Here is a 22117-nt window from a genome sequence, read left to right as displayed (position 1 = left end):
TTTTCTTGATTAATAATCAGATGACAACAAAAAACTGCATGTAACTAGCATAAAGTGGGCAAGTCTGTAAATGAGAGACTCATGGGTACCCATAGGACCCATTTTCATCCAGATATCATGGTCAGAGGTCAAGCGACCCCTATGGAATGGCCATGCTGTTTTCCCATTGTCAAAATTTAGCCTAACTCTGGAGCGTTGTTTAGCCCCCTTCCCGAGAGGCTAGCATGACATGGCTGGTACAGTGACGTAGGTCTTCTAGTTTCACATGATACCAATATCATCACTGTAGCTTTAAAACTCAGCCAGGTACAGCCTCTTAAAACAAGAATGTCAGTGGTGATTAACGTGATTATAAAAGAATAACGCATTATACAGATCTTAATCTCATTGCAATTAATGCGTTAATGCCGACAGCCCTAATAAACACTAATCACTTTCATCCTTAATGCTCTTCTTTTACTCTCCAACTTTACATATTTTTACACAGGCACAGTAAAAAAAAAAGTGCATATGAATACATGATTACTATGCATAGTGACCTATCAGGGTTAATAGCTGTCAGAGGTCACACGCTGATCCTCCCAGCCCTCCTAATGAATGCTGCGGTTATGGATATGCCCACATCTGGAATATGAATATTGTCAGTATTGGCCAATGCTTCGACAAGACAAGATTTGTGCTCCTCTTAATCTGCAGGGAGGGTATTACTGAACCATTGTGAATGCAAAATCCCATTAAGACAAGGGGGTTGCCATTATAATAAAGTCATTTCATAAATCAGATGAAATTCATGTACAGCTTGCCATCAGGATCCAGCCTCCCCAGAGAGCCTTTTCTGGGCATCCATGATAATGACAGCACTTTATTTGGGATCACTGAAGTCGCTGTCTTTTTTCATAAAAACTAAATAGCTAGAGAGTTGTAATTAATTGCTGCAATGAACTCTTGCTGCCTTGTTTGTTTCTTTGGGATTCATTAATACATGGAGCACTTAGGAGGATGTGAAAGCAGGTAATGTTCTGCTATTTCCTGAGCTGGTAGCTAATATAGCTTGAATGCAAGAGAGGTATCCAAGGCAAACAGAAGCCAGAACAAAGCATTCTTTATTTGGACCACACTGAGAAGACACGGCCTTGTGGTGTATTTCTGTTTAATGTAAGGCGTTAGTCAGGTGTTTCAAAAAAGCTTTCATGTAAATGGAAAATTCCCTACAGCTCTTAAGAAAGACTTAATTTATATTTTCAGAATTGATTTTGTTGTGCTGCCTGGTTGAGGACTTGAAGAGAAGATGCCTTGTACTGTCACCGTGTCTGTGATTTGTTCACTTCATCTTCATCAGTACAATCTGTATGTCTGTGAAGCATATTAATACTTTACAGTGTACTTTAAAATTAAAGTGATGTTACTTCACACTATCTTGCACTCAGACACAGTATGACAGCTGAACAAGAGACAAAATTATTTAATAATCTTGGATGTGGCACAGTAATGTGCAGCCCACAGCCCATCTGAGCAGTGGGATAAATATCATCTGCCAAAAGATCTCAACGTGTGCTCAACATTTTCCCAAATCTCAGAGAGCTGACGTAAGGCACAGAAATGACTCAGATCATGCGTAATTATCTACAACTGAATAAGAATTGAAGTTAATTATTTAGGTCCACAAACGCATCCTTCACACACTGACACAGCTACAGTATTTGAACGCTACTTAGTCTAACATATCGCAGTCTCACCCTCAAAACATGCCGCCTATTCAGCCTACCTGTAACTGAATCACATAGAGTTCCGTTGCAGGTGGTGCAGCAGGTTCATCCGGTTCTGAGCTGGGAGGTTCAGACCCTCCAGTCCCCCTTCAAGCACAAACACTACAGTTGCGCACTGAACTGTTGAGCGTCCTGCTCCGGCGGCGCTGACAGCTCAGTCCGCCAGTGACACAAGAGGCTCAAAACACCAACTTCTCCTCCTCGCGGGAAGACCCCGCTCTCGATTTATAATATGATTAAGTTACACGGCTGACACAGCGCAAACATGCGCACCGTCTATAAAAATAATGAGGCGGAGTGTCCCGCCGCCCCCTCGTGCCTGTCCTCCAAATTTCCCAGGTCTCTCATTCGCCGATATGCCGGGCTCTCCTTTATTATCCAGCATGCACCTCTCTCACTCAGAGCACCATGAACCGCACATCATCTGTCCCTGCTGCTCCAACAGCCACCTGGATTTACTGAAACAGGCTGCGCCTGTCAAATAGGCTAAAGGCTGGTAGTCTCATGATAATCCAGTGGTGAATTAAAGTGTCCCTGTTGCACTTCCAGTGAGTTGAGGTTATAGAGACTTTATAGCGATATTTCATCTCTACACAGTCGCTACAGTACAACAAAAGGTCTCCTAGTTTTGCTTCTTTGTATGATAACGAGGACTGCCTCCAACACTTACGGTCCAACATCTGAGCAGCCTGAGTGACAAAGGTGCGCAGCTGAGCGTATGCAAACAATACACCAGGAGCTGGTAGCTGCCTTAAGGGGGGAAACGCACTTTACAAAAGCACATTCCTAATATTACCGTCGCAACCTGTGCCGTTACCATATGTCAGGGGATAGTTAAGCGCCTCGTTGTAGCCTATTTTATGAACATGAGCTTGCAGTTGTGACTGATGCCTTTAGACCAAATGATAAGAGCCATAAGAGCCAAATGAGGTGTAATCTAACTCCAACTACAATGAATGTAAGCTATAACCTCAACAGACACATCGGTCCATCCGTTTTCACTCAGATGCATCTACAATGAACACATAGCCTCTGAACACAGACAGCAGAAATCACCCAGTACGATCCCCGCTGCGCTCTGACTTCTCCCCGACAGAGAGCTCGCCCTTACCGGGTGGCGAACCAGGCTCTTCCCCTCTCTGGTAATTTTCCTTTTCACACCACGACCGGGCATTTGCGAATCAATTCAGCGTGCAAGAGAAAGTCTCCCCGTCGGGTTATGAATGATGAATGTGCGTGTTAAATTGTCCATTTTCCATATCCACAACAGTCCACACACGACCCGCCCCCAGGCGGCGGCGATTGGTTCAGAGGCTCCTCGACGTCTTCGTCGCACCGTAAAGAAAAACACACACATCTGGATGCGACCCCGCGCAACTGGAGCGCTTTGGAAACACCGAATTACGCACAGGAATTGAACAGACATGGAGGGGCGTCACATTTCTCAAGGCCCCTTTAAATACAGTCTGCTGTTCATCGTGGCTGAAGATAGCAATCTTGTCACCTCTGCGGAAAATATGACTTCAGATATATCAGTGTAAATAATGGGCCACCATTATGTTGATAGTTTTGTATGAGGGACTCCAATGTAGGAGGATATTTTATCTTTAGCAGCTGAATTCTATACAAGACTTATCAGCTGTATGCCAGCAGAGATGGTAATAACCCATGTAACGCAGGATAAAATAAAATAAAGTACAATGTAGTAATAGCCTTCATTATTTTAGCAAACGCACACGCGCTCCACACATTAGGGATCTGCACGGGGAGGCCACATAGAGATAAATCGAGGAAAAGAGTCGATGTTGGGCAGCAGTTTTTTCTTATTACATATCGTGTTAATGTCGAGAGTGTCTTCCACATGCTATGTGAGTCCCCAGTTACCATGCCTATGCACGTTTAATGGGGTACAACATGATGATATGATGGGAAACAGAGCTCAGTGTCAGAGCGCCTTACTGCCACAGTGATGCTGCCGGCATATCTGAGACTCTTGCGCCGTTTTGTGGACGGATTAAGTCAACTTCTTCCCTGTCCTGCCCTCTGATTTCACATTGTCTCTCCACGGAAGAATATCTTATCTCTGGATCCGTCTCCTGGCTTCAGCTCAGCTGAACCGAATCGGGTGTGAAGACAAGCAGAGACTGTGCACGCGAGACTAATCACTGAGCCCCGGCGCCTCTCTGGGGATTAGCGACAGCTGTCACAGGCTGACTGTGGTTTCAACATACTTAAAGAAAAGGGAAAGAAAGCAAGATTGCATCAAGTATCAAAATGGAATAACTGCTAAAAAGTAATTCAATTAAAAAGATCAATGGACCATAAATTTGAATTTTCTTCTTTAATAAAACTAGTTACCAATTGAGAGTGATCTCTCAAGCTTTAACAAGATTACCATGCTCCAGAATTTGTTTTTAGAGCAGTTAAATTTGGACAAGGTCATACGAGGATAACTGAGGTGATTCTACAGTGATTTGCTAACTCCTATTGCAAATTATAGATTAATCAGAATCAGAATCCGGTTTCTGGGCAAAGATATTAAACAGGGGTATGTAAGATATATAAATAGAATATGTAGGTACAATATAGGCTAGGCCTACATAGATAAAGCCCAAAAGGTGTGTGGTAATGTATCCAAACACGTAGGCAGATCATTAACAGCATTTTATTAGGAATTATGTTATAGAAAGAACAATGAGCCAAAATAAAGCCTGGTAGTTAGTTATAATCAACCAAGTAGGTGGCATTGTAAGGTGATGACCTACCTCTTTGGTTTGGCTTTTAATTGAACTTTATTAATTTATCTGTTGACTATTTATTTATACATTTTAGTTTGTTTCACAGATTTACTACTTCATATATTATTTTATTATTTTTAACATATCTATTTATTATTTTATTTGTCACTGTTATCCCTTTATTTACTTCTTATATACAGCATTTTACGTATCTATCTTTTATTATTACTATTATCATTTTATATTTACTTTTTTTTTTCTTTCTATTTCTAGGTTTCTGCCACTGGTGACTCTGCATTTCCTCATTTCCTGGCTTTAATGACTATTCCTATTTTTTAGGGCTTTACTTCAGAATCAGAATCAGAATCAGAATCAGAAAAAGATTTATTGCCAGGTATAGTTAACACAATATGAGGAATTTGTTCTGGTGGGTTGGTGCAACATAAATATAGAAAAAGAAAACAGATAAAATAGAAGATACAAATATAAAATATAAAATATAAAAAGTATGAGTCTTACTTAATCACAAAGTCTTGTTTTTATTCATGTCACTTTGTGTCTCAGTCTGTTTGTACGAAAAGTGCTATACAAATAAAACTGACTGATTCATTGATTGACTGCTATTACTTTGCGTGTAAAATAAAGTCTGAAATCAAATTAGCCTAATAACTTTGCATGGAAAGGGCCCCCTTCACAGACAATTAGTCCCCCCTTAGAAAAAACTTGCCAATAAAAGGCAACATTCATAGAGCAGCGGCGTGCTTTTACTTTCCTGGTTGAAGCTATCAGTGTGCTCATATAAATAACCGTTAAACCCAAGGAAAGCGTCTCAGTCAGGTGATGTTGTAATATCGATTGTTATTATCTACCATAAACTTGATGTACCTGAACGCAGCATCAGGCTCCTCCCAAACCAGAAGTAAAACCGGGTAACGTGGTACTTTTTTCCCCGAGTTTCGCCTATCAGGCAACGCCGTCTAAACTGTTCTGCCACTTTCATCAACCTACTGGAAACATTAGCCGTCAGAGCTTTCTGCAAATCTTGTCATTTTACCCCAACCCACGATCTTTGCCCTATATCTAACCAAGAAAGGGTTTTATGTAAAAAAACAAAAATGAAGGCAAACTTCTCCCATCAGCCTACCAGTAACGCAAACGTTCTGCCTGACAGACTCTGCTCAGGACAAAAAATACACATTTCCATGATCGTGTATCGACTAAAACAGTTGCATGATCGACGCTGCCGCTGGAGTGTTGCTGATCAAATATTAGCTGTCTTCATTCAGGAAAGGTACGCTTCTGGCTGTGTTTGACAAACATGCGGGGTTCAGGGTTTCTTTTAAAGGTACTGTGGTTGGTTTTGTGCCAGACTCCCGCGAGGTAAGCGTGAACGAGCGCGAGCGTGACACATTCATGTGTCACAAATATTATCACTTGTGGGCACAATGTAACTCATTTGATTGATTTAAATCTCAACAGCATATCAGCAATCACATGTATTCACATTTTTAAAATAGTTATTTCTTGTTATGTAATCTATTTGATAATTTCCCCTTGACGTCATAGTTTGATTTCTCACTTGACTAATACAAATGCTTTTATATTTTGAAGTTGGACCAGTTCTTCCCGACTTAATTATGTAGACTTAAAGTTAACTTTACAGTTTTGCATTGTGTTTCCACATTAGGGGACACAGATGACGTTTACACACACGCGACCTTTATCCTCAGTCCCGTCTGCTCTGGCTACATCTGGTTCTACGTAAATGACCAGTTATTGTATGATGTACATTAACTTGTGTTTTTTTCTTCAAAAAAGGTAATTAGATGGGGAATCATTTTGCGCATCTCCTTTCCCCCTCAACTACCTTTTTACTCATACTTCCATTTTTAAAAAAAAAGTCTCCAGTTTCAATTATAATAAAATCTTTGTCCAACCAAAAGCTTCTGTTTTTATTCCCTTAAGGCTAATTATATCTGATAAAAATACTAATTGTGTAATATTGTAACAACAAATCAAAGTGGCCTTGCAACCTTCCCATGAAGCTTTGGCAACCCCTAGTGGGGGCTGGGACCCTCAGGTTAGGGACCAGTGCCCTAAAGCCTTGTGTTTTTGCCTGTTATTGTTTTCACACATGCATTAATTGTGCAGCTGTTTCATACGTGAATGTGTGCAGAAACGTGTTCTCACCTCTGTCTCCAGCTACATATATCAACGTTGTTCTCTCCATTTTCTGCTTTCTCTCTGTCTCTCTGCCCCGTGTTATCCTCCAGTAGTTGGGGTCAGGCAAACTTAACCAGCATGCTGGCACCGCAGGCAGATCGTGTCATGGATCTCGGAGAATGGGAGGAACGCTGGCAGGAGGAAAGAATTGGTTTCCATCAGCTTCATGTACACAAGTAAAGGCCCTACTTCTATTAACCTCCCCAGTGGGATAAAGGAAAACAAAAAAAATCCAAATGTATGACTGTTTAATCAAGACTATGTTAACTGCAAAGGCACATTACCACTCAAAAATGTCAGAGTAGCTGTGTTTGTGTTTTTTAAAGAGTTGAAAATTGAGGAATGATGTAACACTAACTATTAAAACTACATGGTATGACGGGTGTGTTTTTCTTTTTCTGACAGGATGCTTGAGAACAACATTGATAAAGTTCTTGCTGGACGTGCAGGAGTTCGTTTCTTTTTCCCTCTCTGTGGAAAAGCTGTAGACATGAAGTGGTATGAAAACACACATACTATATCAATGGCAATTCCTATTAAAAATGTACACACATACTGTAATGAAACATTTGCTCAGCGTGCTCCTAAATTCCTTCTGCCGTGTGAATCACAGGCTAGCAGACATGGGCCATTCAGTGGTTGGGGTGGAGATAAGCGAGAAGGCTATCAAACAGTTCTTTGAGGAGAACAACATGACCTACAGCGAGGAGCCTGTCCCTGCACTACCTGGAGCAAAGGTTTACAAGGTAGGAGCCACATCAAACTGATCAATCTGGATCAAAGTTTCTAAGAAACACAGATTTACTGGGAAACATTGTAAGGGAGAAGTGGAGTTCATTACAGGTCTGCAAAGATGAGCCTCCTACTCCCTTGCCTATCCAGACCGAATACTAAGGCTGGGTATCAGTACCTTTAAGGTATCTACTGACATAAACCAGCACCAAGTAGTATCAAAACTTCTCTATTTAAATGATACCTACATTTGATCCTGAGGAGCAGCTTGGTTGACAAATACCTGCACTGCATAACCGCATGACAGAGTTATAACTTTCAAATGGCAGTATAAGTATCTCATGTATTATGTCCAGTTATTGGGACTCACATGTTGGAACAATAGCTGGAAAACATGTTGTGTTTACATATTTATGGGCAAAATTGTTAATCCATGTTTTTTTGATCCACAGAGCTCAGAGAGAAATATCTCCCTATATCAATGTGACCTGTTCAACTTCTCCAGGTTCGCTAACTGTGCATGTTTATATCCCTTTTTAACAATGTCAAAGTGCACAAGTTAATGTTTAACACACTCGGTTTTTCCATTTTTCAGTGCCATTGAGGATCAGTTTGGGGCAATTTGGGACAGAGGATCTCTTGTGGCCATTAACCCAAGAGACAGAGAAAAGTAAGATGAGACTGAACCCTCCATTTAAATTAATTTTTGAAGACTCAAACATAATATTCATCATTTGGAAAAATGTGACACCTTATCACCCTAAAATGAAATTATAACCTCTTGAATTATCTATTTCAATGAATAATTAAAGACCTTCTCTCTCATGATACCACAGGTATGCTGCTCTCATCACTTCTCTGATGGCTAAAGACTGCAAATACCTTTTGGACACGTTGTTGTACAATCCTGACTTATACAAAGGTAACTGTCCATATTGTGTTAAAACATCAGATATTTTATGAGGGTTCCTACAGCTTAAGGCAAGTTAGATTTAGGACTTTTAAGGACTTTTTTAATGCCACTCAGAATTAATTTTAAGACCAATTTGTAACAACCAAAACAAAACAAGGACAATTTTATTTTGCCCAGATGTTCATTGTAACTAAAACATGACTTTTTTCCCCAGTTAAAAAGTTAGATTATCTACATCAATATTTGGAAAAATAACACATAGAAGATAATGAACATACAATATTATAATAAAAGTATCTTTTTAATTTACTAGCATAAGTGGGAAATATCTGGCCTGTCTTCTGGTTGATTTTGTGTTTATCAATCTGCAGAAAAGGGATTTATGAAAAAGAGGTTACCAATTATTTTGAGATTTTATAATGCAACATCAGAAAAAAAGATCAATAAAATCCCATTTTCCATGTCTGACAATTTTAGGAAAAGAGTAATTTAAGTCAATTCAATACCAATTCAGGCTGTATTTTTATATTAATGAATTCAGTTCCTTTTAAGACTTTTTAAGGTTCTTAAACCCTATTTATAGAGAGACATATATATACATATATATATATATATCCATGGTTTTAAAACAAACTAAAATAATTGTCAATTTTGCATGTTAAAATAACTGTGTCAGTCAGTGTGTTTGTATGAGTTTGATGGGAAAAAAATACATTTAAGACTACATTTGTCTTTCAGGTCCTCCCTTTTTTGTGCCTGATGAGCAAGTCAAGAGCCTGTTTGGTGAGTGTTGTAAACAATTATGGCTGAGGCTGAGTGTGTGTTTCTGTACTGTCATAAAACTATAACTTAACCACAAAATACGGACAGCATATGGTACCCTAGAAAGTGATACTTGAAAACATGTTAGACTATGAAGGCTGAGATTAATTTGCAATGTTTAATGGTGCATTGCTTCTCCTCAGGCAAAAGCTTTGATATAGAGCTGCTGCAGTCGAAGGACGCCCTGACAGACAGGCAGCGAGCCTGGGGGCTGGACTACCTGACTGAAAATGTACACCTCATCACTCCAAAGAGCATTTAAAAACTAACTTGCAAGTTTAGAGAGCTTAGAGAAGCAGATCCTCGACATTTACTGCAAACACATCATGTCTGAGGCAATTTTTTAATGCTTAGACATCTTTTTTGATAAAGTTGCATTTTGGGGGTAAATTAAGGTCTGTTGAAATAAAATAAACCATTTTAAACTAATGATTTTTCATAAAGCCTCTAAGAACTGTAACATATGAAGTTTTAAATGCGTGACCAAATAAAATCTATTTTGTAACAAGATGTCTGTTCATGGCCTTTTTGAAACCAGTAGACGTGTATTACTGACAATATTAGCAGTTGATAATATGCACTTCATACATACTAAAATTTTGTTTATGTTTAGAAATAAATCTTAATTGATCCAACTGAATTTACATCAGAGATACCAAAAAAAGATAGAAGCTGAAAAATTAAAAAATCAAAGCAAGGGGAGGAAAAGTGTTATGTTGCTCAAGAGTTGAAGTCATAAGAGTTAGGCAGATATGGATGTAATAGATAGATTGATATAGCACACATACAGTTCTTATGGCCTTCCAATTTTAAGTGTTAGGGTTTTTAAGATCGACATTAAAAGAGACATTAATTGAATCCAATGTTTCTTTTGTCCGTTTCAGAATAAACTGGTATGGGTATTGATTTGCATGTAAAAATCAGAAACAGGTTTATAATGCAGAACACATCACAATCTTTGAAATCAGCCTTCCTTACTCCAAACAGCTGACAAGTTTATCTCAAAAGTAGTATTGTCAAAAAAGAAAAAAAAAAACAACAATTTATCAAAACGTTTCAATTCTGAATATATGAAATGGTTTCAATAGCCTTGCTCTTTTAAATTTTAACTTGTATGGCCTCAATGCTGTTTTTTTTCCCAATTATAATCAGATGTGCTATTTAAAACCGATATTTTTTTAGGCTTCGTATTGAAGTTAGAAATTCTAGCATTGTGAAAACAATACCCAGATGTCAGATATACTTATTTGAATAAAGTTATCGATCTCAAATTTCTTTGTGAGTGCAGTCCCAAAACAGATTAACCAAAGTTGTATACCTTCTACAAGAAGGCCAGAAAAGTACACCAGTTTATACCTAACTGCAGTACTTGTAGTAACATTAATCCTAATACAGTCACTTGGGATCTGCATACAGTCAGAAGTACTTATATAAAGCATATAAAATCCACTGTATTCAACCATGTGTTACTGCTGAGATTTCTGACACCCAAACAGCAGTAATGTATCACCGTTTTTGTGGAGGAAAATGATTATGCTGTGAGCAACTCTCATAAATTTAGGGGACGTCTTGAAGTATCAGGAAGGCAGCTGCTTCCCTCTCCATCTGCTGTTGCCTGGATACAGTACAACATTAGCAACGGCAGGAGGAAGCTGCACGAGCTAACTTCAAAAATGCCGAAATATCCGGAGGAACAGAGAAACGTGAGTTAACCCATTAATACGGACCACCTTCAAAACCTTTGAAAACATTGTGTAACAAAAAGAAAATGTTCAATATCGTTTAGTTTAGTTTTGTTTTTGGTGACAAACTAGCTGCTAGCTAACCTACTACCTGTGTTTGTGCTGCCATTTTAAATCCATTGACGTTAACTGTCGTAGTAGTTTATCAGTGAGAAATATACATTTTAAATCTCAAAGTTACTCAAACAAAGCTCTGGTTGGCATACCTTTCAGGTGAGTGTACCCCCTCCTGCTCGCTGGGTGTGGAGTGATGAAACTCGGTCCGTGGAGTTTCTCAGGTGAGTGCGGCTGGAACTAATTACGAGCTCGCGTGCTGCACCTGCAAACAACCACGAGACGTTATGTTGCTAGGCAGTAATTATAGGCCGCAGGCCACTGGGGCCCATAGAGAGTGGGTCCTTCAACAATATTTTGGGCAGAAACTACTGGCAGTACAGCACTCATTCAGTTTATCACCTCAAAAGTATACCTGTGTTCACAATAAATTTAACCCTTTGAAACCTGGATGACGTAAGTTTTCTTGTGCTGCATTCAGGTGCCTTTCATAACCATTTAAAACTTTTTAACCTGAGCTAATACGTTTGGCTTCTTTAAAAACCTGAAAGAAAAGACAATGAGCAAAAAAACTGAATGACTTCAGAAATTAGTTAGGATTTTTTAAAGGAGAAATGTCCAAAAATATATATATTTACAATTATTATAATCATATACTTAGATTATGTCACAGAATAAATATATATATGTCTGTACTGTTCAATTTTAAGCACTTTTTTCATTTTTCATTCTTGTATTTTCCTTGTTTGTTCTTCTAAATTTTCAGGTTATTTTCTTGTAACTTTTTACCATTTTAAGTGCTAGTTTTTTGGGTGATTTCCTGTTAAGTTGCTCACTGCCTTCTTTCCATGTTTTAAAGCCAATCTATTCAGGTTTCAAATTGTCAAAGATTGCCATTTACCTTAAAAAAAGTCAATAGCAACCTATCGCAAAATATGTTTTTAAACAGATGCTCATTCTACATAAACTATAAGTAAGCTACAAAAACTAATAATTCAAACAAATACACTTGCATTTTCTTAGCTATTTCTGTTATATACATGTATGCAATGATGATTTCTGGGCACTATGTTTGTTGATGTTATCCATGGTCATGTCTCTATTTGATCCTGTGCTGGGACAATAAGATTATAGCCACTTTGTGCATAACTACAAACAAGCACGCACAAGGGCCCATCATAATTACATGCACTGGGGCCCTTTCTAAATTCCCTATGCCACTGTTGCTAGGGCAACAACTGTGGTCCTTGTCAGAGCCAGAGCCCTTTAGAAATGTTTAATTTAGTGCACTAGTCCTTGTTAACCATTACAGGTCAGTAGTGTCCTTGTGTCAGCTACAAACATTTTAACAGAAAATACAAAGGGAATCATACAATGCCAAGTTTGAAACTGTTTTCAGTTAATTTTTTTAAAACTTTTTTTTCCAGTTCTGGTCCAGCAGAGGAGGGTGTTTTGAGGAAAAGGAGGAACACTAATGTCAATTTCAACGATCTTCAACAGCGATCAGAGTGGTAGGGCTGGGTCTGCATACATGCGCTGCAGACAAAACGCGCTTTTCAAAATAAAGCATAAAATTATTATCCCTTAATATCATTTTCTACAGTCATTGAGTTAATTTAACCAACATCAGTCCTAATCATAAATATCAAAAATTCATTAATTTTGTTTTAGAATTTTAACCCTTTAAATGCCAATTTTGTTTTCGTGGTGCCACAATGTTTTAAGATGAAAATTTTTAATGTACTGCATGCAAATTAAATCATTTAAATTATCACAGCCTGTGATATGTCAAAGCTTTGCAGAGACATTGATTGTGTCAGTGTGCCAAGTGGAAATAGCATGTTTTTTCTCCATATGCCAAATATGGTAAAGATGACATCATCAGGTGGAAAATAGCAAAAACTTAAAATTCCAAGGCAAAAGCCCAGAATGACATCCAGAAATAATACAAATGATGTTTTTATGCTTTGACGGCTGTGGGATCAAAAATTGAAGTTTGAATGGGTTTATATGGCAATTTTTTTTACACTTAACAGTATGAATGTAGTAATTTTGTTTTAGATTTATAGTAGAAAAATGAAGAATGAGAAGCACATAAAACACACCAAACAGTCCCTAAGGGTTAAATATAAATATATGCTTACATTATTCATCTGTGTTTGTGATCACTCAAAAGGCAGGAGAAACGTATCCCTATAATCACCAGTCTTTTTTTTTTTTTTTAACTTGCACGTGATGTTTTGCTGCTCACACTGACAGATGGACCTACACATGTTCATCACTGCCGTTTTCCTCAGGTTAGCTGAGATCTGCACAGTCAACCGTAGAGGGCGCCAAAGCATCACAAAGTGCCTGAGTCATGCTCATCCGAGTCCTGCTCATCCGAGTCCTGCTCATCTGAGTCCTGCTCATCTGAGTGCTTACAGGGCCTCAGTGATGAAGAGGCAAAGGGACCACATCACCATTGACGATGTTAAACGCAAGTGTCACTATGTTGTTGAACTCATGACGAAAATGCTGCATGACCTAAGTCAGGTACTCCTCCCTGTCTCCTGTCAGAGCAGCGGTAATTGCTGAAAAGATTAAGGTTATCATATTAATCTAAAAAGAAACTAAAAATTGAAACCAGGTGTGAAAAAACATTTGGCATGGAAAATCTTGCATCTCAAGCTCACTCCAACAATGCTTATCGAACATTCACAAAAAACATCATGCAAAAAAACAAAACAAACAAAAAAAGAGAGAGCAAGAGAGAGAAGCTAAGACATAAAATAGTGGAATTAAAATATAGAGATAAAATATGTGTGGTGGACAGTAACTGCGAATGCATAAACTAAATGTTATGATGAATATTATGAATCTATATGCATAATGAGAAAATTAAACAGAATAAAACATATGCAAAACAATATGCAAAGTATATAACGAGTAAAGTGACCAATCATCATTCCAAATTATGGAATAAAAATAAAACTAAACTTCGGTAATGTTGGCAGACTTTTTTAAAGAATGACATTTATCTATACCCAGTGAGTGCCGCTTGTAGATGACCTTTGACCCTGTTCTGACAAAGCTCTCTGTGTTGTAGAGGTCGCCGTCAGTTTGCTACAGGAGAATTATTCGCTTCCCATTCCCTTCTGCTTCTTGGCTGTATTGAAGTAAGCGACACAAAGACATGATTTTAAACATACATAATGTTCCCAGTGTTGTGCATTGTACGATGAGTCATGCACTGATACTAACTGCTTTTCTGTGTCCAGGAGTAAAGAGCTCGATGAAGTCCTGACTGCTCTTCTGCTTTATCTGAGTTGTTTCTTTGAACACAAATCTCTGGAGAACACACCAAAGTCTTTAATGGCGTAAGTACGCTAAGAATTAAAGAGTGTTGCTTATTATACTATATATTGCAATCATATGTTGTATAGGCTGGTGATAACTGCTTACATTGTAATGTCATGGTATTACTTTTTTTAAAATCACGATTAGAAGCTGTTGTTGTCTGTGACCTCTGTTTCTTTATATTTTTCCTCCCAATCCACTTTTCTCCATCCTGTGTTCTGTATTTCTACATCCTCACTCCCTTTCTAACCAACCATCCAGTGTAGACATCACCACAGAGTACAAGCTGATGACAGGGGCCTCTGCCAAAAAAGCGATGGCTCAAAAGAAGCTGGCTGTTTGCAACTTCAGCCTAATCATGGACCTGAGGATGGAACAGCATGAACACACGTCATATCACAAGCAAGTATTTGTTCAGGCTCAGAACACGTGGTACACAGCGAGTACTGGTCCTTCTGTGATATTTTCACTTTAAAGCTACCTTTATGCTGGAAATCACCAATAAGGGAGGATTTATATTAATTCCATTGGGTTGATTTTTGGAATTAATATTTATTACATATTTGCAAGGTGAGGCAAGGTACAAAAGCTGTCACCAACACTCAGCTGTCAGTTTTAGCACAAAGAAAGATCTGTGAAGAACCATCTAATACTAATACATTTTCTACCGCAAATTTAATTTTCATTTTAATTTTTTTTTTTTTAAACAAATTGAACAAATATCCATAATGCATCATTGCTCCATTGCTCTGTGTTTTGCAGATGTAAGGACAATCTCATTAACATGGGTTGATAAACATCTGATTTTCACATGATAAGTACAGTACGTTGCATCAGCAGTCTGAGTTAAAGAAAATAGTTATCTTCCAAAGTCACAGGTTTTTTAGTATCAAATTTGTGCTTCCCCAGAAAGTGTCTTCTTGTCTTGATGCATCTGAGGGACCTTAATCCCAGATACCAAGATGTACTCGCTATCTAGAACTGGATTTGGATATTATGCACCTTTTGAAAAAACTGCAAACATGGTCTCTGGTTATATTCTTTCATTGGCTTTGGACCCTATAACTGGATGTTTTTTATGTCCTTTACAAGTATTCTTATCATTTCTTTAGCTTCTTGATTTTCTGAATCATATTTGGTCGGGCCTGCTGTCTTCTACATAGGTTCTGCAGTTGTATCTTGGCTCTGTGCTTTGCTCTCAGGTCTCCCTTGAAAAAGTTTTGAAAACTGTTGAAATATAGCTCTCTGCTCAAAAGCATAGATTCTGATCCAAAATGTTAGATCTAAAATTGTCATGTCATCCACCAATAAAATCCAATTACAGTTTGCCACAACATAATAGTCTCTTGTGTGTTTTCCCAGGGGCCGGACGCTGTCAAACAGGACAGAATGGCTGCTGCATGCGGTAGGTGCCATAAGACTCCTACAACAAGCTACAAATCATCGCCTTTACTGCAAATGGACTGGCCCAATTAATCCTCTCATTTTTTTAGAAACTTGATAAATTGCATTGTAACTGACCTGAAAAGTCTTCCCTTGCAAAACCAGCATGTTTTAACAACCGAAACTGCATTGCCTCATCTGCACGGTAAAAAATGAAGCCTTCAACTGGCCAGAGTGAAGGCCAGTTCACCATCTGCGAATACAGACGGCAGTGAGCAGAACAGAACGACATTGAGTGCAGGTTATGCCTGGTGGCCTTAATGAATTAGTTAGTGGGAGGAGATGTTGACTCAACACAGGTGCTTTGCTTTGACAGGCTCCCCCCAGTATTTAGCCAGGTGGGTGGACGGGGAGAGAAATATCACACCAACAGCAGCAGCTGACTGCCTGCTCTGTATGTGACCTTTTTTAGGATAGAAATAACTGTTGTGACCTTGTGAAAACACAGAAGAATAAGTGGCTGTAAAAAAGAAAACATGTCAAATAATTATTGAATGACTCCTTAAACAAAATGGACGGATGTCTAACTATGAGTATAGAGAACCCCAAGTGACACTTCTTGTCCTTTCTTCCCCTTCTAGTGCTTGTACAGCTTTTTCTGTTTTGTGGCCTGGGTGACGTTTGGCAGGAAGGACTTGAGGGACATACAAGAGGAGGTGGGGCGTCTTTTGTACTCCGACACCTTCAACACGGCAGTGAGGAGAAGAACTGATGAGGACTCAGAAGTGACCTTCGCTGATGTTAATGGTTCAGTGAAGACGGGAGAGGGTGACCCCAAGGAGACGGGACGTAATAGCACACTCAGGCACGTTAAGGCGCAGCAAAGGTCGGGCAGGTGGTTTTTTTAGAGCTTTTTTTGCTGAAAAGTGCTGCTGGTGAATACATTTCTGATGAGAGTGGTGAACGAAAACAGTAAACTTGCAGACTTAAAAACCAAGACAACGACCTAAACAAAACTATCGAGCTTTAGGTAACTACAGTCACTCAAAACTTGACCCTCATAAGTCCGCTACTTTTTGCTCCGTGCTCCAAAATGCTCAGTCAACCTTCCCCTTCTACTTTAAACTTAGCTACATATGCTACAGGCTAGGCTTGTTTAAGTTGAAAAGAAACATATTACATTGTTGTCACAATTTTCATGGACACATTATGCTGTATATAGTCACATTGAAAGTTAGCTAATGTTAGCAAGACGCTAACTAACATAGCTATAGCTACATCATGAGGAGTTAGCCAAACGTCCAATCTTCAACATCAGCAAGCTTCTGTCCTCATTATTTCTGAGGTAATGTTAAAAAGATGTGGAGAAGAACAGATAGGTTGGTTGCTGACATGTTTTTGAGATGACATGAATTATAATTAATTAGAAAAGATCAAGGCTAACTTTCCTTTGTTTATATTATCTCTCCAAAGGCCCACACACACACCAAACTTATATCAGAGAACTATTGGGGACAGTGTCTCAGCCAAAAAGTTGCTGCAGCAAACAGCAAACTAGCAAGTATGTTTGCTTTGATCACTTCTGTTTTTCTTGTTCACTGAACTGAACTGCCAATCAGTGTGATTTAATTCATTAGGAGTCATAATTTAGGAGTCAAGGGCCGACTAGTGCGCTACACACCACAAAAACTATGGTGACAGATGCTCAAAAATAGTCCAACATTGACCAATGGATGACTGTCAGCTTGGTGTGTCAGGGCACGAAGACTACTACTTAATAAATTAAGCATCCCATTGTAAATATATTCTTCCACCTCACACTGTAGTCTTTGCTGTTGGCTGCTTTAAGTTATATTGCCTGACACCCAGAAACTATGTAATGCGCACTGCAGTCCCCTGCTGAACTGGACCAGTGTCACTTTGGATCAGTTCTCTGTTGGTTCAACACTGCCAGCAGTGACCACTTTCATAAAGTAAAAGTCATGTGATTCATTGTTAATTTAAAAATATTGATTGAAGCCAGCTTAACAAATATTTTCTATTGTTCAATATGTTCAATATGTTCAATATGTTCTATCAATATGTTCAACCAGTCTGACCCTGATTCGTCATTTTACAGAGTAAATAACTCAGTGGCTGCGGCAGTAGAGTTGTCTGTTTGACGGATGTCATGTCAAACCTCCAGCTGGAATATGATGATTGATGTCGACAGATTCATAGCTTTGTCCGATAGGAGGGACGCTCTCTGACAGCCTGTTTTATGTTGCTTTGCTGTGTCTGACATGAGATTGGCAGTTGTGTAAGCTGTCAGAGGCCCAGTGCTCTTTTCCTGCTGTCAGGTTCAGACCCAGCGATCAAAAGCTGGACTCAGAGCTTACTCTCCTCCCGAGGGAGGGTGTACACAACATGATTTGGGGTACTGTCATCACTGCTTGCAGCAGTCTTGTAGATGTGGAAAAGATAATAAAAGAAATCCATTACATTGAATATTTTTTTGTATTTGCACATGTATACTGAGAATTTGGTTACCATAGCAGCTTTACTTATAAATTAGTTGTGGGTACTTGTTTAAGCTTTCACTATGAATAATATAGTTATGTATGGCACTATGGGGATGAGTCAAAATGCTTATACAGCTGCAGTGCATGAATAAACTACTGTACTTTAGAATTGTAATATTTAATGTAAAAATGTGCAGTTAAGGTTCAAAAGTAAGTAAATTCTGTAAAAATTTGTACACCCTCATGCACTAAGACACTTTTTGCCATCTGTATACATTGCAAAAAGTACATACATACAAATATCTGTATAATACAAATACTTTTTTTTATTTGCATGTTTCCCTATGGTGTTCATAAATTTGTGACTTTTTTGTGCCCTGCTCTTTGATCTGACTCTTCCCCCAGAATGTCACAGAGTCGTCCGGCCCTCAGCAGTTTAGTTAATCAGCGATCCCCACTGATGGTATCTCTGCTGCCCTCGCCCCAAGAACGCTCACCCCATCTGTTCCTCGGCAGCCGGGTCAGGAGACAGAGCCCACTGCAGGCTGAGTGCTGCGACACCAAGGCCCTGACGGAGGAGCTCGACCAGCAGCTGGCCAGTGTCAGGTGATGTAAAACATCACACAGTATGTCACATATGACACTCAGAAGGATGTGATTTAATTTTAACAAGGATATGATGTATCTGTTCCATGAATACCGTACCCAAAACAACATTTACTGCTACATGTATTAATGTACAACATGCACTGCTCTCAATAGACAACACACACCAACTGGACTTATACTAAAGTGCAATTTTTCACAAGTGCAGTTATTTTCTATGTGCAATTGGCTGTTGAGTTTGGCACCTTATTTTTTACCATTTATGTTGTTCTTTTTTCTTACTTATCCTGTACACACCTTGCTGCTGTAACAATGCAGATTTCCCCATTGCGGGACTAATAAATGATTATCTTATCTCTTATCTTATCTTATCTTATCCTTTCTTATCTTATCTTATCTTAATGATGTCAGAGACATCGGGCCTTTCTCGAACCATGCCCTACCCACATCCATTTACGTGTTCATGTGGAGGGTCCATGACATTAAGTGCCATTCCAAACAGATTGTCAGGGAGTGTAAATGTTACAAAACCCTCCAACAGTGTTTCTTCATCAGTGCTGACTCACTAAGCATGTGCAACACCGTGCTGTGTTTGCTATCAAAACTGCTACGTATAAATGCAACTTTCTTGCAACTATCTGTAAATACTGCTCTCACTAGGAAATACATATAATATTGTCATACAGACATTCATAATTTAAAGTTTACATTGTATTTAGGAGTCCACATTAATGCATAGCCATGCCATTGTACTGTACCTGTTTTGCCGGGATTTTAAGAGCAGAGCAGAGTAAAGTATAAACAAACTATGATGTCGGGTGAGTGAATACATATTATTTTAGAAAAGCCTGGATAGCAGCATCTGCTTCTTTTTCTGTGATGCTTTCCATTTTTGGTATGACTCCTCATTACTCTGGCACACCCCTTGATAACACTTGACGACAGTGTTAGTCATGCATGTGGCACTGATTGGTTAATCGAGTACCCCTGCAGTGCTTATTGGTCATTTTTATTTTAACCAAGCAACTGCTGTTTTATGTCACAATGTCAGAAGAATCAGTCAACTCAAATTCAGTGAAGTGGATGGATTCAAAGGTCAGGACCCAGTGCTACACGCTAACTTGTTAACAAAAAGCTCTCCACTAAGTTATTCAGCAGACAAAGACTCCCATGAGGATCCTATTGATGTTGTAAAAGAATAATATCAAGGTTTTTATTGAACTGCATGCTTTTCAGCAACTTGTGGGTCAGGTACTACAGTGATTTGATTCTGCATTAATGTAAGGAATAGTGGAGCTTTAAAGATATATTTGAGTGTTTCTAATAGCTACTTGTATTGACATTTACCTGTAATGATGCAGTATTTCTTTGCTTTCATACGAAACATTTCTGTTTTCTCCTACCTTTTTTCCCAACTTCTTAGAAATGTGTAAGTTGTTTGAAAAACTGAACACTTGAGTGATTATGTGCAGTGATACTCACTCTCCGTGACTCCATTAACACTGTCTCCAAGGAGTCATATTGTGTGAAAGGACGCTGTCTGGTTTTAACTAAATAATCTTGGATTTTGTATGAAACAGGATTCTATATTGCCATGTAACCAGATCTTTAATTAACTAAAAGAGCAGATCAAGTCCTAGACTAATTCTTTGTTCATATGTAGAGATATGGTGTTAATTTCATGTATGTTTTTGTGCCAAGTTTCCATAGAGAAATGACTCGGTTGTCTGACTTACTTACATTCTTTTTCTCTCTTTCTTTCTTTCTTTCTTTCTTGAATCAGCTTTGGGATTCTTGGCAAGCCATCGAGCCAGTTCAATCACAGTACCTTGACACCTTACGAAGAACAGAAAAACAACTGAAATGAGGATGACGACCATGAGCCACAGAGTGATGTTAATAACAATAGTGAGGATCATCGTGGCATCTACATTCGAGGTAGCAGGTCATCTTTAATGGGTAACAAGTTAACAGGCCTTACCAGACATAGCAGCACCACTCACGCAAACGCTAAAAGCTCCGCAGCTACCATTGAAGCAGTGACCTCCGATACTGAATGATGTGGATGTGTGAGAGTAGCAGATTGTTTGTTGTGTGCGTGATAATAACACAGACACTGCGTGTGTCCTCCAAATGCTTTCCTCAGCACAGGGTCAAAAACAGAGAGAAAGACTCAGGTAGCTCATGTGTGGCTCATTTACAGAAGCACCTTCCTGCCTGCCTGTGTGCCACACACACACACACACACACACACACACACACACACACGTCGGGATTGGCCTCTGAATTTAAATCAGTTTCTTATTTGCCAGCTGGTGGTGCTGTTGAATAAAATATAATGAAATCCATAACAACTTTGAAGGTCTGCACTTTCAGTACAGTCTGAAATATATTCACTTCACATATGAAAATGAAGGAAGTCCAGCACATTGCATGCATTATTCATGTCGGATGATATGTATTTGGGAAATACAGTCTTTACTTTATTTGTCGTCCCGATCAGTGTTCACCTTTTTTGTGGTTACTGTAGATCACTGAAGGCGTCCCTTAGACCACTGAGTCATTGTGAGTCCTTGTGCTGCAACAGGCTGACAGTAACATGACACACACACACACTTACACACCACTCTCAGACCAGGCTTGCTAGCAGAAGGGGCTTTGCCTCGCCCTAATTGGCTGCTTAATCTGGGACACCAGGAGTGGAGTTAAGCCCTCTGAGGTGGAGAGGGAACAGGCCTGAGAGTCTTATGTATTAGGGTGGGGGATGGTTTCCAAAATATATTCTAAATAACTACATAATTACTCCTCTTTTTTGTCTTTTTTGCTTAGTTTTTCTTCTGTTTGTTTATGTTGTGGTCACAGAGGATGAACACTTTGATTAGGACAAAGAAAATTATTAAAATCAAATGGGACTTGTTACTTTCCCTCCTCCTCTTCTTTTATCTTGTCTTCATCCCCTGGTGGCTACTTTCACTTTGCCGTGGGTATTAGTTAGCAGATCATTTTCGCTGGCCTGACTGAATAATCAAAGGGGTTTAGAGTCTGTGGAGCACAGACTACATCTGTAATCAATATAAATTACAGCAAAAAGCTGGACGTAATCTCAATTTAAAGAAATAGTTGAATGTTCTGGGACGTATGCTGAGTTTTTTCCTTATCAGGAAATAGGGTCATGGCTAGATGGTAACCCTAGATTTGCAAAACTCTTATGAGCTGCTTCAAAATATATGGGGACCTTTATGCCAGACAACTTGTTGGCAAAAACCACTTACCAGGCAACCAGTAGTAACTCCAGAAA

At 38.9% G+C, this 22117-nt stretch overlaps 3 protein-coding genes across 8 annotated transcripts in view; 2 read left to right on the top strand and 1 right to left on the bottom strand.

The window, feature by feature from the left end:
* ext1c (exostoses (multiple) 1c) overlaps positions 1-6834 on the bottom strand; it is a 109580-nt gene extending 102746 nt beyond the window's left edge. The window contains exon 1 of one of the 3 annotated variants that reach the window (XM_088090565.1): positions 6695-6834. The gene's annotated coding sequence lies outside the window, so the exon portion shown is untranslated. Of the gene's footprint in view, positions 1-1765; positions 2373-2877; positions 3119-6694 lie in introns of those variants that run through there. The other 2 variants (XM_088090563.1, XM_088090564.1) reach the window with 2 other exon arrangements.
* LOC121958039 (putative thiopurine S-methyltransferase) lies at positions 5668-9704 on the top strand. Of its 4 annotated transcripts, none has more exons than XM_042506890.2 (9): positions 5668-5795; positions 6781-6903; positions 7133-7225; positions 7341-7473; positions 7912-7964; positions 8055-8129; positions 8296-8381; positions 9111-9155; positions 9338-9704. In XM_042506890.2, the coding sequence occupies exons 1-9, from the start codon at positions 5707-5709 to the stop codon at positions 9454-9456; spliced, it is 816 nt and encodes a 271-aa protein (XP_042362824.2). In that variant the 5' UTR covers positions 5668-5706; the 3' UTR covers positions 9457-9704. The 4 variants fall into 4 exon arrangements, with proteins under 4 accessions (XP_042362824.2, XP_042362825.2, XP_042362822.2 ...); XM_042506891.2 differs by having other exon boundaries at positions 5696-5795; positions 6778-6903; XM_042506888.2 differs by having other exon boundaries at positions 5767-5884; positions 6778-6903.
* An 884-nt stretch (positions 9705-10588) lies between these two features.
* ppp1r36 (protein phosphatase 1 regulatory subunit 36) lies at positions 10589-21284 on the top strand. The gene is given in 11 exon segments (XM_088090746.1): positions 10589-10897; positions 11150-11214; positions 12418-12501; positions 13288-13469; positions 14079-14148; positions 14251-14349; positions 14591-14731; positions 15692-15734; positions 16354-16607; positions 18619-18819; positions 20603-21284. Coding segments are annotated over 11 exon segments (1446 nt in total). The 5' UTR covers positions 10589-10867; the 3' UTR covers positions 20880-21284.
* The last annotated feature ends 833 nt before the right edge of the window (positions 21285-22117 follow it).

Source organism: Plectropomus leopardus, chromosome 17 (assembly GCF_026936395.1).
Source record: "Plectropomus leopardus strain MGB_pleo_1.0 chromosome 17, ASM2693639v1, whole genome shotgun sequence".
NCBI lineage: Eukaryota > Metazoa > Chordata > Actinopteri > Perciformes > Serranidae > Plectropomus > Plectropomus leopardus.
The sequence above is the reverse complement of the archived record's forward strand: the minus strand, read 5'-3'. Positions and strand labels throughout refer to the sequence as shown.